This window comes from Fusarium musae, chromosome 1 (assembly GCF_019915245.1).
Source record: "Fusarium musae strain F31 chromosome 1, whole genome shotgun sequence".
Lineage (NCBI taxonomy): Eukaryota > Fungi > Ascomycota > Sordariomycetes > Hypocreales > Nectriaceae > Fusarium > Fusarium musae.
In genome coordinates this window covers 5341620-5358117 of record NC_058387.1, presented here as the reverse complement: position 1 = coordinate 5358117, position 16498 = coordinate 5341620, and the positions used below count along the sequence as shown (strand labels likewise).

The 16498-nt window shown below is 48.8% G+C and overlaps 7 protein-coding genes across 7 annotated transcripts; 4 read left to right on the top strand and 3 right to left on the bottom strand.

The window, feature by feature from the left end:
- Positions 1-282: 282 nt before the first annotated feature.
- On the top strand, positions 283-3261 carry J7337_001604 (uncharacterized protein; the record flags this gene model as incomplete). Its single annotated transcript, XM_044819343.1, has 1 exon — positions 283-3261. One exon carries the CDS (start codon positions 283-285, stop codon positions 3259-3261), a length of 2979 nt encoding a protein of 992 aa, XP_044687045.1.
- A 643-nt stretch (positions 3262-3904) lies between these two features.
- J7337_001603 (uncharacterized protein) lies at positions 3905-4990 on the top strand (the record flags this gene model as incomplete). Its single annotated transcript, XM_044819342.1, has 2 exons — positions 3905-4443; positions 4504-4990. 2 exons carry the CDS (start codon positions 3905-3907, stop codon positions 4988-4990), a joined length of 1026 nt encoding a protein of 341 aa, XP_044687044.1.
- Positions 4991-5350: 360 nt separating this feature from the next.
- On the bottom strand, positions 5351-6018 carry J7337_001602 (uncharacterized protein; the record flags this gene model as incomplete). The annotated part of the gene is made up of 2 exons (XM_044819341.1): positions 5351-5700; positions 5751-6018. 2 exons carry the CDS (start codon positions 6016-6018, stop codon positions 5351-5353), a joined length of 618 nt encoding a protein of 205 aa, XP_044687043.1.
- Positions 6019-7123: 1105 nt separating this feature from the next.
- On the top strand, positions 7124-8014 carry J7337_001601 (uncharacterized protein; the record flags this gene model as incomplete). The annotated part of the gene is made up of 1 exon (XM_044819340.1): positions 7124-8014. The coding sequence occupies one exon, from the start codon at positions 7124-7126 to the stop codon at positions 8012-8014; it is 891 nt and encodes a 296-aa protein (XP_044687042.1).
- A 638-nt stretch (positions 8015-8652) lies between these two features.
- On the bottom strand, positions 8653-11054 carry J7337_001600 (uncharacterized protein; the record flags this gene model as incomplete). Its single annotated transcript, XM_044819339.1, has 7 exons — positions 8653-9011; positions 9060-9343; positions 9429-9741; positions 9792-10268; positions 10315-10396; positions 10449-10818; positions 10960-11054. 7 exons carry the CDS (start codon positions 11052-11054, stop codon positions 8653-8655), a joined length of 1980 nt encoding a protein of 659 aa, XP_044687041.1.
- Positions 11055-12995: 1941 nt separating this feature from the next.
- J7337_001599 (uncharacterized protein) lies at positions 12996-13571 on the top strand (the record flags this gene model as incomplete). The annotated part of the gene is made up of 2 exons (XM_044819338.1): positions 12996-13352; positions 13458-13571. 2 exons carry the CDS (start codon positions 12996-12998, stop codon positions 13569-13571), a joined length of 471 nt encoding a protein of 156 aa, XP_044687040.1.
- A 332-nt stretch (positions 13572-13903) lies between these two features.
- Positions 13904-14929, bottom strand: J7337_001598 (uncharacterized protein; the record flags this gene model as incomplete). The annotated part of the gene is made up of 2 exons (XM_044819337.1): positions 13904-14542; positions 14606-14929. The coding sequence occupies 2 exons, from the start codon at positions 14927-14929 to the stop codon at positions 13904-13906; spliced, it is 963 nt and encodes a 320-aa protein (XP_044687039.1).
- Positions 14930-16498: the final 1569 nt, after the last annotated feature.

Below are 16498 nucleotides of genomic sequence, written 5' to 3'. Positions count from 1 at the left end.
TTCAACACAAGCCTTTTGTGCGTCCATCTTATTCTCCTCAAGGATTGCTTCTCAACGTCACACCGGAGCATGACTGTACCTTGATCCACTCTCCAAGTTTCACTTGACATTTCCGCGTCATAACCTTGGAGATACAAAGCCAGGAACAAAGAACAAAGGTCAAGAAACTGCCACCCTCAGCTGCGGCGGCGGCTCGGGAGCTTGCTGGAGGGGAGGCAATTGTCCTCGTCGTTGCGATTCCGCTGACTTCTAGCAACACCGCTTTTTGCCAAAACTGGAACCATGAGGCGAGGTCGTTCCCCAAGCTCGCCATCGCCTTATAGGGCTTTGGCTCATCATCAGCAGGCCTCGGCTGCTGCGACATCTTCAGACTCGATTTCACTGATTCGGTCTTTCAATGTCGAAACAAATCCAACACGGCCAGTGCGGCCTTCGCCGCTCACAGCATCGCTTATCCGAGACATGCCGCTAGATCTGGTTGACCGCATCAGGTCCTTCCCTCTCTTTATGTCAGCTCCGGAAGAGTTTCTTGTTGCTATAGGAAATCACCTGAAGCCTCAAATCCAAAGCCCTAATGACCATATCGTGACGGAAGGAGACGAAGCCAAGGCAATGTATTGGTTGGTTCGAGGAGTAGTTGCTGTCACTTCGCGTGATGGCGAGGCGGTCTATGCTGAGCTCAATCCCGGATCGTTCTTTGGAGAAATCGGTGTTTTGATGCAGATGCCTCGAACAGCTACTATTGTAGCGCGCACAAAGTGTCTGTTGCTAGTGCTGAAGAAAGAGGATTTACATGCCGTGATACCCAAATTCCCGGAAATGGAAAAGGCGATCCGAGAAGAGGCACAGGAACGCTTGAACCTTCTGAAAAAGAAGCGGCAAGAAAGTGGAAGATTGGTCAAATCTCCCCAGGGAGACTTCAGCGCTCGAGAAGCCGCCCCTGGAGAGGTCTCTACTGGAGAAAGGGGCGCTATCAAGGACGGCGCGGTCGTCAACAACAAGAAAAGAAAGTCCCCAAGCCCTGGAATCATGGAGGACCCAGCTGCTGGTAGTGCGATTGGAAGCGGTCAAATCAATATTCGAACAACACTTAAGGAGTTACCGCTCTTCTCTACACTTCCTGCAGATATTCTGCATTTTCTGGGATTGAGTGTCCAGCCAAAATCCTATACCCCATTTACAGATATCGTTCGCCAAGGCTTACCGGGAAACGAAATATTCTTCATTGTTCGTGGCGAGGCAGAGGTTATTCACGACGAGCCAGTTTACGATGATAACATTCAGAATAAGGCCAAGGCCATCCCAAAGCGACCTCGATTGAAGGCAGGCCAATATTTCGGCGAAGTTGCAAGTCTCGGACTGTCGCGAGGTCGAACAGCCACTGTAAGATCTATCACTTCTGTGGAGTGCATCATGATTACAGGCGATGTCCTAGACGAGTTCTGGAGACGCTGCCCTTCAGATATCCTGACACAGGTCAAAGAAACTGCACGATTACGATATCAGAAACAGAGCGACGACGTTGTCATGGTTGATGTTGATGTTAAGGAAAAAGCCAACAAATCTGACCCGCCCACGCCCACAACACCAACACGAGCGTCCCTACCTGACCTCACCTTTACTACCCCGTCCAAGCCTGGGTCTCCCGCGAAAGATGATACAAGCAACATAGCACCCAAGGACCCCGATCCGTTCTTAAGTGTGAACATGGAGAATATTCGAAACCGAAGACGGCATTCGTTGGCACCTCCAATGCCTCCAACAGATAGCTCTACGCCAACGACCAACGGTGCGAGGTCTCGCCTCTCAGAAGTAACTCCTATCAAGTTTGCGTTTTCTGATGCTTCAGCTGACGACGATGACGTCCCGGCAAAGCGAGTACGGACGACTCTGCCTACCCGACCAATCACTATGAGCAAACCAGTGCTCTCAGACGAGATCCTGATTTACATCTTCAAGCACGTGGATATAGGAGAGCTGTTTCGACTACGCCTTGTTAGCACACACTGGCGTAAGCTCTTGACTACATCCCCCAAAGTTTGCCAAGATGTCGACCTCTCGATTTACAACCGCAAGGTTACTGACGAAGTCCTGATCAAGGTGCTTGCCCCCTTCATTGGCACTCGCGCTCTGTCCATTGACCTGAATAATTGCTTTCATATAACGGATGAAGGATTCGGGGCTCTATGGCGCAGCTGCGGTAAGAATGTTAAGAAGTGGAAGATGAAATCAGTTTGGGACGTTTCAGCGAACCAAATTTTGGAAATGAGCGAGAACGCAAAGGGATTAGAAGAAGTTGACTGGAGCAACTGCCGCAAGGTCGGTGATAACCTTCTAGGCCGCGTTGTTGGCTGGGTTGTACCTGATCCTCCACCTTCGAAATCGGTCGTTATCTCAAGTTCTGCAGCTCGATCGCGAAGCAAGCAGCAGCAACAAAAGCACGCGGCACAGCATGTTCTGCCGCCGGGTACAGTGGTTGGGTGCCCGAAACTCAAACGCCTCAACCTCTCCTATTGCAAGCATATCACAGATCGTTCCATGGCTCATTTAGCAGCACATGCTTCGAACCGTATCGAGTCGCTGTCTCTCACACGTTGCACATCGATCACAGATGCAGGGTTTCAATCATGGGCACCTTTCCGGTTTGAAAAGCTATCAAGGCTGTGTCTAGCTGATTGCACATATCTCTCGGACAACGCTGTCGTTGCTCTGGTCAACTCAGCCAAGAACCTTACACATCTGGACTTATCGTTCTGCTGTGCACTCTCTGACACGGCAACAGAGGTTGTCGCTCTCCGTCTGCCAAAGTTGCGGGAGCTGCGATTGGCGTTCTGCGGAAGTGCGGTTAGCGATGGAAGTTTGGAAAGCGTGGCGCTCCATTTGAACGATTTGGAAGCGCTCAGTGTTCGTGGCTGCGTGCGTGTCACTGGCCGAGGCGTCGAAAATGTCCTCAACGGTTGCGGGCGACTGAACTGGATGGATGTCAGTCAATGTCGTAACCTGGAGTCTTGGATCCGGGCCGGTGGTGTTTCGAATTGGGGGTTTGATGACCGCGTAGGTCAACGTTCTACGGAGCTTACGTCAAGTGAAACCTCTGGACAGGGACAGTCAGAAGATGATAGTCCCGCGCCCAAGGCCATGAGCGTTGCCATGCTCACATCGCAGAACTTTATGCCACGATCTGCGTTTGGGCACAGAGCCAAGAGAGCACGACGACCGGTGCGGTTCGTCATCGAGAAAGGATTTGGAAGTTTACGATAAAGAAAGGCCGGCGTCTTGGAGGACATTTTGAGGAAATGATTGGGAAATGAGTAGGAACGGAAAGCATTGGATCCATGTTTCGCAGCATGGCGTCAAATTTGTGGAGCATTTGCCATTACTACATATCAAGTCTGGTGCGAAGTAACGCGCATTCGGATGGAGAAAGCATGATGCAACGGGGTGAATGTTGGGTGAAAGGATGCTTAGTAGATACCCTTGATGGAGGTGTTAATGCCCTTCATAATAATACAGTAATTGAAAAGAGACAGCCGAAAATAGGAGAGGCTAGAAAGAAAGAAGCTAACGTCAACGTATCTGTGATGTAACTATTCCCATAGCGTAACACCAGTAAATCCGACGGGGCCTGGAGTTTAGAGCCCGTAGGCGCCGAGAGTGATCAGTGATGATGACCAACTGAGTCACTGAGAGGCGCCGGTTCTTTCCACAATATTCCACCGACACAGCCACGTGATGTCGGATTCTAGGTAGGCTCCACAGCCGGAACCAACGTCATGCTTTCCATTCTTTTACCGGGGGACTTATAATACTCTCGATCGCCCGTCCCCGCTTCAACCTTTTCTTTTGTGAACGACTGCATATCCCCAACAACACCTGCATCGCCAGAACGACGATGTCCTTCACAATGACTGTCCGCCAGGGCCCTGCGCGACTTGCGCAGAGGCTTCCTGAGCTGTCAAAGACTGCTTTCCGCAACACCGCATCCGCCCGAAGCTTCCACGTCCAGTCCAAGCCCACAGCCAACTTCTTCACATCGCGCGTCACATCCGCAGCCACCCGCAATGCTTTCCAACGAACAGGCCGCGCTGGTGGTCGATCATATAACCAACAGGCTGCGGGAGCTGCTACAGCGCCTCAGTCGACCAGCCGACGACTCTTGGTTGGAGGTGCCATCTTTGGTGGTACACTTGTTGCCATCAATGCTGTCTTCAACCGGGAGACCCGTGAGGATGGTGGCATGCCCGTTTACGAGCGCGAATACTTGAACAACACTTTCTTGCACACTGGACTCGGAATTGGTATCATTGGATTGACGGCTCGACAAATGGTTCAGACCGGCTTCGTCTACCGAATCATGGTTACTAACCCTTGGGTTGTTGGAATCGGTGGTCTCGCTCTCAGCTTCGCCACCATGATTGGAACTCGATCTATCAGCCCGGACAAGTAAGTTACTAAATCTAATCAATGCCAAATTTGAAGAAGTATGTTACTAACAATTTCCAGCTACATCCCCAAGTACGCCCTCTGGACCGCTTTCAACGCCACCCAGGCTGCATTTGTGGCTCCTCTACTCGCCTTCGTTCCTCCTGCTCTCCTTGGACGTGCCGGTCTCTACACCATCGCCATGATGGGTGGTCTTGCCGTTGTCGGTGCCACTGCTAAGCAGGAGAAGTACCTCTACATTGGTGGTCCTCTCCTGGCTGGTGCCGCCATTGTCGCTGCTTCTGGTCTCGCCCCTCTCGTCATCCCCGCCACCGCCATCCGAACCCTTGCCTTCACTGAGAGTATCTGGTTGTACGGTGGTCTTGCTGTCTTTGGTGGATTCACTCTGTACGATGTCCAAAAGGTCCTCCACCATGCTCGTCTCGCCCAGGCTGGTGTCATCCGCCGTGACCCCGTCAACGAGAGTATCTCTCTTGAGCTCGACTTCCTCAACATCTTCATTCGCATGGTTCAGATCCTGATGATGCAGCAGAACCGACGCAAGTAAGCGATTGGTGATGGAGTTGCATAGAAGTAGCGCTCTGGGCGTTTTGTATTATTTTTAAGCAAAGGATTATTACTCGGATGAAGGATAATGAACTCCTCTCCTGTTTTTTTGTTGAAACCGGTCTACAAGTCGATGGATTTTCCAGTCTCTTAATTTTAGGATTAGCAAATAAGAGTAATAAAAAAAAACTTCAAATACTCAGAGTGGAGTGGATTTCAAAATGTTGTAAATTGTGACTACCTAGGTATATGTTGAATTTGTGTCCTCTCATTGCCTCATTCCAAGTTAAGTTTCCTGATATCATTCGTGCCATTTCCATCCGTCTGCTAAGCCAAAATACAATTATCCTCGAATATTTGTTTACTCTAGAGGTGGGAACGGTCTCATGAAGTGGCTAGGACACTCATAGCCAGAGGGGTTATTGTGGAGGTAGAGTTGGTGATACTCCTCAGCAGTCCACCACTTTCCGGCGGGCGCAATCTCGGTAACGATGCCGCCCTTCCACCATTGCTTGTTGGCCTTCTCTGTGACCTCGCGCGCAATCTTCTCCTGCTCCTCGTTGTGGAAGTAGATAGCAGATCGGTACTGAGGGCCGGTATCGGGACCCTGGCGGTTCAGCGTCGTGGGGTCGTGCGTCTTGTAGAAGAATTCTAGGAGTTGTGCGTACGAGACCTTTGTAGGGTCAAAGATGATTTGCGCAGCCTCAGCGTCTATGATTGTTAGTCATGGTCAAATGCGAATGGTGAGGATCGCGACGTACGGCCTGTCTTTCCACCGCAGACGGCGCGGTAACTAGGGTTGTCGAGATCACCACCGATATATCCAACCTTTGCATCGATGAGACCCTTGTCGGCAAAGTGTCTGCGGTACAAATGCTCTGTTCCCCAGAAACATCCCGCAGCGACGGTGCAACGCTGGGCGCCCTCGGGGATGACAGATGCAGCGGATTGATCGGGAGCGATTGAGAGACGAGTAGATTGTGTGAAGGGGCGGGCGAGACGCGCCAGGAAGGGGGGGAGGTAGGACATTTTGGCAGGTAATAGAGATGAATGCGATTGTATTGTATTGAGTTGTTCTGTTCCGTTCTGTTCTGTGAAGCTATCGAGGGGATTGCATTGATATTTGAATGTTTTTTCGGGCTGTCTGTCTGTCGGTCGGTCGGTCAATGCGAATGAATGACAAATCTTTACAAGGGGAGCCTACCTACCTAGAGGTACTGTAGGTAGCTAGCTAGGTACCTAAGGTAAGTAAGTGTGGCGGGGGTTTAGAGAATAGAAGCTGCGTCACTCAAGACGCAGATGACGATTGGATTTCGCAGAGCTCTGCTTCCTCTTTTGGGAAGGTGGCGTGCCGTTTAGCTCAAGGGTCTTTTTTCTTTTGCCCCACGGTTTTTTCATTTTATTTTAGCGAGAAATCGGCGGTTGAGGCTGTGTTTTAGTGCTTGATTACCTGAACAGATTTACTGCAATGGGAGTGAGCTACAGCCTACAGCCTACAGCCTACAGCCTACAGGGCGGGCTGTGAGGTATTTGAAATAGGTAATTCTGCTTATACGCCTGTTGATGTGTCAAGTTGCCGGCTTATGTTGGCTGTGCATACGCTTCTTGTACGTACGCTCAGTTACAGATATCAAATCCATGCTTGTTAGTGAGTGGAGTGCCCAGGCCATCTCGGCTATGTTTGTGGATTTCATTATTGCCGTTGGGTACTGTATTCTTTGAACCATGCGCCTTATGCACTCAAGGCGTGCTCGCATGTAGCTACTCGCTACTATTAATGCCTGCAAACCCTCTCACACGTGCTAACAAGGATAACTGCCGTTACTATGCTAAGTATGTATATATACGGAGTATATACATAAACAATTCCTAGGATATGAAATGTAGTAGAACCGCGATAAGATAAAGATACTATTCGGTCAATTAACTGAGTCTCGGAAGTCACCCGTCCGTTGAATTGCGGAGTTTAAACTCTCGTCTCGTCTTCCCCGCCGACTCGGCCGACCTCGGTTCCCCAGTCGGACATAGCATTAGTATGCAGTTTACACTTACACTTACACTGACTGACTATATATCATCCTCGAAACCCTCTATAACCTATTCAATTAACTATACACACTCAAATATCTTCATCATGACTTCATCAACCCTTTCTCAACGCATTCCTCCCGACTCTTGGGACTCACACATGCACATTGTCGACGTTGAGAACTACACCCTTGATGCTTCAGCCAAATACCGTCCTACATCTCACAGTCTGGACCAAGCTCTCGCTTTTGAAACTAGCGTCGGGCTTCGAAACATAGTTCTCGTTCAGCCATCTATCTATGGCCTTGACAACTCGTGTCTGCTCGATGGTCTGCGTGCCCTTGGTGCTGACCGTGGACGAGGCGTTGTTGCTATTGACCCTGAGGTTGTTAATCAAGAAGAGCTGCGTTCTTGGCATGAACTGGGTGTGCGTGGAGTGAGACTCAATATCCTCTCGAATGAACTTACTATTGATGCAGCCGAGTTGGAGAGGCTGTTGATGCTTTACGCCGATGCTGTGAGACCCTTGGGATGGGTTGTTCAGGTCTATGTCCCTATGGATATGGTTACTCTCCTTGAACATATCATTCCGAAGCTCAACGTCAAGTTCTGCATAGACCATCTTGGACAACCACCTCTGAACAAATACACAGGCGCGGAGCCATACGACATACCAGGCTTCTCGTCCCTCATCAATTTACTCAAAAACGGCCAGACATATGTCAAACTGTCGGCCGCTTACAGGATTAGCACACTCCCTGACTACAGCGATTTGGATCCCATCGCTAAGGAGGTCATTCGAGTCGCTGGAAAGACTCATGTTGTCTTTGCAACTGACTGGCCTCACACAAGATTTGAGGGGTTGGATATCAAGCCCTGGATGGAGAGAGTGCTGAGCTGGTGCGGAGGTGATGATCATCTCAAAGAGCGGATGTTTAGAGGAAATGCTGAAGATCTATGGGATGTCCAGAGGCTACCAAGGAAGGCAGACCAGTGATTGAGATCAGTTATGACTGAGTAAGGGGGTATCCCATTCATGGTGTTCAAAGATGATTTCGTTCTTTCTGCACCGGACATGTGTACTTGTTAATATTTTCGTTTATGTATTCATATCATATCTGACTATTGTTCATCTGTCCATCATTCTGCCGTTGTATTGCGATACCTGAAACGTCAAGAACGATTTCCAAGTTGGCCACAAACAGTCCAGGGGCCCTTCTACACAAATCGCGAGATTATACAGATCAAGCCATGACTCCATGTTCCAGCATGAAGTTTGTAGTCGAAAGTATAACTTCGATAACACCTTCTCCGAGTAGGGCCGAGCAGGGTTCGGCAGATGCGGGTATATAACGGTAACTCGGCATCGATGTCCTGATGTGGGAGCTCACAGTAAACACTATCAATGCCGAGGGAGCCTCTTCTCTCGGTGAGCTCTTGGCTATTGGATGAATCAAGATCCGTGGTTTCTTGAGTGCCTGGTACTCGGCCGAGAAGTTGATAATTCCAGTTCATTTGAGTTTCCTGGTATCGGATTTTGCATCGGTTCCTTGATCTCTGTAAATTCTGTTGTCATTAACGTCGATCACATCGGTTTTGGTATATTCCAGAATGCTGTTACCACAGTATCCTTAATCAACCGAAATTCTGAGGGTTGTTTCCTGACTCGTAGATAGCGCCCACCCGTACACTCAGGGGCTCAAACGAGGATAAAGCCTCGAAAACTCCTCGGTCAACGGCCATTGCATTCGGATTCATATTGTCGGCCCACGGCGTCTGAAACAGCTGCTCCGGCTCGTAAGGTGATTGCTGTGCGGGTATATCAAATGAAGCTGGGTAAATAGTCTCGGTAATCGGTATGTCTGTAGGCATCGGAACATCTGGCATAGGCTGAGGCATAGGCGGAGGAGGCTGTTGTTGTGGCGTACTAAATCCTGGATCAAGCCCAAGATTCGCCATCTCTCGGGTGATCAGATCCAAAGCACTTGAGATGACTGTGTGGTCTGTTAGAGCTTGCATAAATATTGACCCGAACTACCCACCTGGATTAACAGTTTTGGCCTGATGCAAGGCTCGTACGCAGAAGCTCAGCTTGCGAACTGCTTGTTGGTCCTCAGGCGTAGCTTGAACCTGCAAGAGGAAAATTGTGGCCGCGATATACACACTGTATGAGAGCGATAGAACGCAGTGGCTGATGGTAAATGTTCTGCAGAAAAGATCGAAGATGGCTATAATAGATGTCGCAGATGTGACGCATTCCACAAGATGGTTTTGCATTGGATGAGGGCCTTCATCCTCTGGATAGACCTGCCAGCTGAGCATCGGCCTGAACAGGAGGATTCTGAAAGTATGATACAGGGCACTTAATTAGATTAGCTAGCGTTTTTCAGAAATGAGAAACTGGTACTCACTTCATGGTGACAATGTGTGATGGAGGTGCCAGCTCAGGCATGGCGGAGAGCTCGATCTTGAGATGAGGAGGGAGTTGTTCCCACCATAGTCTCATGGCAGGGTCTTGAGTCTGGAGACACTCTTGCATCTCTGCCTCGGTATTCTCCAGTAATGGATCATACATGTGAATGAGGATCTCATTGAAAATGACTGATAATCGGCAAGCACTCATGAAACAGGAAGTTGAGTGAGCTGTCGCAGGAGGATACTTCCAATCTGAGCCATGAGGAGAGTCGAAGGGTACCCAGAGCTCATTCTCAGCCGAGTCGTCCACTAGAAACAATGAGTAACTTGCTTGCTGATTGTTCCACAGCTGAACTTACTGATGATCTGGGGCGGAGACACCTGTGTATGTTGCAGTGAAGGCGAACGACCGAGGTATAGGCTGATGATCTTATCCCAGAAATAGCAACTCCAGTAAAGTCGATGTCGAATCTCGACTTCTTCGTCAGTCAAATGGACGGATCCTGGATATCTCTGTCCATCAACACAAATGCCCAAATGATCGATGAGACGAAACGCTATTCCACTATAAATCCAAGCCTGTGTCGTGTTGCCATGGCCACACTCCCCTGCACTGAGAAGTAGTAATGTCTGAACAGTTGGGATAGTGCAAACACCTCTACTTAGTTCGTCGAAAAGCATGCTTCGGGCGTGTTTTGCAAAGACTGCTCCTCCATCATAAGACTGATCCAGCAGTTGTTTGGTGGAGGGATCACTTTTACCCCAGCGGATGGAATGTGAGAGCATAGCATTCAAAAGAGTGTGAGAATAGTACGGTCCCATGGATTGCATGTCACCTGTGAGTGTTAGTTACAGTTTACATGATGCTAAGGTGAAGCATACGAGTGAATGCAGGCCTATAGATAAAGTTGAAAAGAGGCTGAATCCAGCACCAATGTACGTTCAGAAGGTATTGGAATGGTTCCTTTGTGATGTAAGTTGAGACTCATGAGACTGCAGATTACGCAAAAACCTACTGGAATATCAGACAGGTTTTCCATCGCTCGCTGATGCCATGCATTGTTGACCAATCGCTCTCTCCTATGAGCATCTGAGTCAATGGATGATATCGAGTCTGGCTTATGCTTGTGAGGGTCACTGGGAAGATTGAAGAGACTAGTCGGTCCATGGTAAGTAATGCCACCCTTGTCGTCGATCTTGAGACCCATGAAGCTCCTCGTCATTGCATGCTCGTCCGCATGGCGATTTGAGTCATGGCCGTTCCAGACCCCAGGACTCGAATGATTGGAGGCAGCCACTGAGGGAGGAGATTTGATAGCAGCGAGTTGGTCTTCCAATTCTTTGATGCGTTCCTCAAGGCGTTGGGTGTAAGACAGAGTCGGGTTTCTATGACACGTGAGCAATTGCTCAGAAAATAATGAGGCCGAGGTGAGTCCCACAGTTTGTAAATACAGTCATCGCTTCTAGCAGCACAGCGATTGCAAATCGGTTGCTCGCCGCCGCATTTGACCTAAAGGGTATCAGTACAGTATTATAGGTGAAGCGGTGATTGTGTTGACCTTGCGTCTACGGCATGGCTCACAAGAGAAAGCGCTCTTCTTTGTGGCTTTGACCGACGACATGATGTGCCACAAAGTCTGGTGAGTTTCTCGTACAGTCCAGTCCAGGTCAGTTCCGGTATTGTAATTAAGTCGGCAAGAGTCGTCAGAGGCAGAGAGTGAGCCCCGCGTTGGACATTGAAACCCCACCTAGGAACTTGGGCCGGGTCTGTCCGATGAATGAAGCTGTAGATTACTGCGCCGAGGGACAGTATAAAGACAGTGAAGGTGGTGTTCTCCTTTAGGGGTAAAAAAACAAGGCACAGTAGATAAAAGCCCGACTAGGACGAGAATTCTCCGCCTTGCGACTGTTTCGAGTCAAAGCTAAAAGTAGAGGTAAAGTACACGGAGCCGATGCTGCGTTGGGCCGGGGAAGACTGGACTGTACTGTCGGGAGGCCCCAGCTCGGAGGGACAAGTGGGGGCGGGTTCTAGGCCTGTCAGGCCTGACCAGACTCTGTGTAACAGAGGTCAGGTCCTCTGATCAATTGATGAGATGTGTTGAATTGTACTGAATGATGCTGTAGACAGTCAAATGTAAAAGGCTAGGATTCATCAGGCATATCCCATTGGAAGCCTCAGGACCAACTACGAGATGATCACGTGGGTCATGTGCTCTTTGGGATGGCTGTTTCAAGGGAAGGCGCAGCCAACGGTATAGGACAGTATAGCGTTGGATGTGCTGTAACTTTAGTGAGTCGTCATAACCTCGAAGATCGACAGTCTCTGAGACGAATTTGTTCTTATTTGCAACCATATTGCCAAGATTTACTACTGGAACTCGAGTTCTCTTAATAATTAATATATAATTACATATCATATGCTTTTGGTTTATTTTCGTACATCAAGCTAAATGACATACGAGGCGAAACCGGAACCGGAACAGCAACACTTTACATATGGAGCTCCGCAGCCATTCCCGGATACCGAGGAACTGGCTACGGCATATGATAAAATATTATCTCGGTATATATGGAGCACTCAATACCTTGTTCATTATCTCCCTAGCTACTAATTCAATGCCTACTTAATCACTAATTAAGATCTCATTTAATGTTGCTTCATCTACTTCAAGTATCCTTCTCTCCAGGCCATAATTGACAACCTCGGTCGAACGGACCCGATAATATCCACTTTGCGGCCGACGAGAAGCATCGATGCCCGGTGCAGTGGATGCTCTAGTTACAACCAGATCTAATGGCCTTGAGACTATAGAGTCAATTCGAGCCTAACAGGGTGTTACATGCCGGCTCTCAAGAATACACATCACCTGATTACTCCCTCATGTCACAGTCCAATATTGTTACATCGACTACAATATCCCTCCAGACACGGGACACGGGACAACTGCTCCTATATTCTGACCTCTGACTGTCATACATGCAGTTATTGTTGCACATGCATCTTCTTCTCAGTTGATATGTTGCCTCTCATTAACACAGCTTCTGTGTATGTCCTGGTCGCCAAGCACTGCATGTGATCTTTTACATGAGCATCGATGCATGCATATGCGAAACTGTCACATCCCATAACGCGGTCAACAAGTTCTACAGCATTAACCAAGCACTTGAGAGCAATCTCTATGCATCATAGGACTGGCTTTTCTGGTCTCGAATTGGTAGTCTATTGGATGCTTGTGTAAAGTGGGACCTGCATGTCTAATTGCAGCTGAGAGGCTATCGACGGTCAAGCTTTTCTCTCAACTCCCAGTATTATTCCCAAATAATTAGTCGTGGAAATTAATAGCATAATGCCAATATCGAATTGCAAAGTGATCAAAATGATTCACATGTAATGATTATCATCAACCGCTCTTGTTGCCGTGCTATTTCCATATCTGCAACAAGGATCATCCATCAAGCGGCACAGCGGGGCACGGCAATCAGTGATCAGCTCTCATTTTACTTTACCCCTGCGTCAACTTCAAAACCAACAACCTCTCAACTTCATCGAGATATCCATCACAATGTCAACAGAACGATCTCCCTTCAAGACCGCGGTCTATGGCCTGTGGTCGTATCAATTTGGCTTCCTCTTGTTCGCAGAAACATACCAGCTTCTCGTGGACTCACTCTCCTTCCGCCTCCTGTTTCTGCTTCTCCCATTCACGTTTGAGCTGTTTCTCCTTTTCACCACAGCTTCTCGTATACCCAAGTTGGCACCATGGACCAAACATTTTCACCGGTTCTTCTATGAGACAAGAGACTGGGCTATGGTCCTACCAGTCTTGAGCATCCTCTGGGTCTTTGGCATTTTAATGGTAGCCGGCCTCGTCTTCACAGACCTCATTGGTTCGGGTTACGGGCCAATCAACAAAACTCTAGTATTCATACAATCATGGCTTGGGTTTGTTGTTTATATAGTTTACATCGGGGGTGTTATAAGCTTTATCCCACTCCCGTTTTGGACAGCTTTTGTTGGTTTCCAGGCTTGTATGCGGGTGAAGAACCTTAGGAGCCCCGAGGAGGAAGAGACGATAGGATTGACGGCCAAGGACGACGACGACGATTGGAACTACTTTCAAGATAATCGGGGTAACTGAGCTGCACTGTATTTAGCAAGCCCAGATGTCTTATTGAAACTGTATGTACTCCAAAACTCATGCTAAAGGTCTTCGTTTAATCATGCATCCTCCTCGTATAATCCAATTTCCCCTCCATTTCTTTCCCAAAAACACCCATTAGAAAGTCATCGTCGTGCTACATACACTGATACGATGTAGTAGTGAATGGTTCAACACATAGATCCAGCCTTGTGTCAGAGCCCGCTGTACCATGACAGAATGTAACGGAACTCATAATCTTGTACTGCTCACACAGTCATACAGCCAGTGCTGGACATGTGGTTTGAGCAGCCCCGATCGCCGGGAACAACTTAGGCATGGCTCATCTGACCGTCAATGGGGCTATCATTTCGTGGGGCAGCACCATGGTCCTTGGGCTCAAGAGTGTCGGTCTGGGAGTGAGCGATGGGCTCCTTCTCGTGATGTTCGAAGAAGTGATGCTTGCTACCCCTCTCCAAGTCGTCATCATCCTGTCCAGGGTTGGCGGTCTGATACTCGAGCACCTTAAAGATCTTGTAACAGCCGAAGGCCAGGAAAGAGCCCATGAAGGGGCCAAGGTAGTAGATCCAATCATACCCATGGAAACCAGCGACAACTGAAGGGCCAAAGGATCGAGCAGGGTTGATGGATGTGCCAGTCCAGTTTGTCAAGCAGATGTGAGCGATGAAGACAGAGATACCAATGCCGATGGGGGCAAGATGTGTGCTGCGGTGCTTCTCCACGGCAAGGAAGTAAACAGTCAAGACAAGTTGGGCAGTGAGGAACATCTCCATGAAAACACCCTGAGCAATGCTTGTACCATTGCCGAGAGCATTTGTGACGAGGAGGGGTCCGGGGATGAGACCGTCAGTAACTCCCGCAGCGGCGATAGCGGCAACGAGTTGTGTAGGGATAATAGCAAGGGCGTGAAGAGGTGGTACAGCACCGACGAGGACCAGACCGAGAGTCACCTAAAGAAGGAAAAACAATGAGCATGTGAGTCAATCAAACAAGTTGGTGCGAGTGTCACTTACAGCCGGGTTGAACATGCCACCACTAACACGATAGAAGATCCAGACATTGACGGCGAGAGCAGTACCAAAAGAGGCAGCAATGTACATCAATGAGAAGGGCTCCAAGGGGGCAGTAGAATTGGTAGGGTTGTTGGTAACGAGGGCAGTCTGGGCACCGATGAAGGAGAGGAGAAGAAACATGAAGGTTCCGCAGAATTCTCCGAGGACGATGACAATGGCGTTTCTCACGCGGTTGGGGATGGGACTGCCTGCTCTGCGATCCGCTACGGCTTCCTCAGTAGGCAAGCCAGACATGCCCGAGTTGGCACGAGTGAATTGAACCATTGTGACTTGGTTTCAATGGTGCTTGGTGGTGTCTGTATGGTAGGGGAAGGGAGAAGAATAGGACGCTCAGGAATGGTGACGTGAGATGGCAACTGATGCTAAGGAACCTGACAAAACAGAGTTTCTTCGAGGGCGTACTCGGGGATTTTATATCAAGGAGAGCAAGAAAGAGAAAGAGCTGGAGGGAAGGGCATAACATCCCGAGCAATGATATCTTCAATCGAACCACACCTCAGACCAAACGGTGCAAGTGGCGTAGTCCCTGAGTGTAGTAGCCGCATCTGCATCTCAGCTCAATCGAGGGTGGATATCACATCGGCAGGCCCAGGGTACCTAAGGTAAGGTGAGGTAGGGTACGACACGGAATGGAGTCTGACTCTGATATTGATACTCCCGGGAGAGGAGACGAGAGGAGAGGTGTAACTCGGGTTACGCTACGGGGATAGCCTTTCTTTGTGATTGCTTGTCCTTCATGGACAAGGTTCCTGGGGTCTGATTTGGACGAGGGCCTTTTGTTCATGTCTGTCTGCCCAACATGATGCTGTCTAGGATATAGTTACAGTGGCTTTGAGAAACCAACCTAGCATATAAGCATCACGTTGATCATCCAAGTACACTATTTGCTTACCACAGTATCAAAAGCCAAACCAACTGGTGTGTCTACAGGTCAGCACACACAAGGCACATCGACTCTAGTCCTGGATGGCTTTTTTTTCTTCGAGGCGTACCCGCACACATGAAAAGAAGAGAAAAAGGCGACTATTACCATATCCTCAGCTGGTGAGGATGAATTATTGAGACGAGACATCCGAAGACTAGATCACTAAGGGTAAAGCGCAAAGTTACTGAAGCTGAAAGCTCTCATGACGAGTGGAGAAGGTTCAAGTTTTCTCGTGTAAGTCGGCCATTTGCACCAGAGGGAGAATGTCGCTGACGGGTCCGTCTCGGGCAAGCAGAGCTTGGAAGGGCTAGTTCCAGAGGGGGAGAGAAAAGTTTCATCTGTCTCTTCAGCTCGCTTCAGTTGATCTCACTCGCTTATCCCCGCATGTGAAAATACCTTAATAAACCAAAGGAGCAGTCCGAGGACATCCACAAACATCACAGTATGAGAACCAGGATCACCCATGCCTGTCAACGGCATGTACCTTTTATTAGATTCAACGGGCGGGCGTGCTCTAAGTTAGTGACCAGGTACCATCGAGTCAGCAACCAAGCTCCCCTTCTTGTGCCATTTGACTCTGCTCAACGGTCAACTACCTTGCTTTAAGAGATGTAGCGTCTATGACACCTTGGTCCGTTGAAGCTAGAGCAACATCTTTCATGACGTTGAAGGCTTTGAGCTTGGAAGCTAACAGAGTTGTGTCTCTGCGAACTTAACTTCAGACCATCTTAGTGGCGTCACTGTTTGCCGTTATTTTTATCAACTCTATTGGCTGGGTCTATTCCACTTTTTTGCATCGGAATGAAATGTCCTTGAGACTCGACTCAGAGAGACCGACTCAGCGAAAAAGGCCAGAAACAATAACAACGATAATAATAAAAGGGTCCAGAGAATCTGGCTTTTCAAAA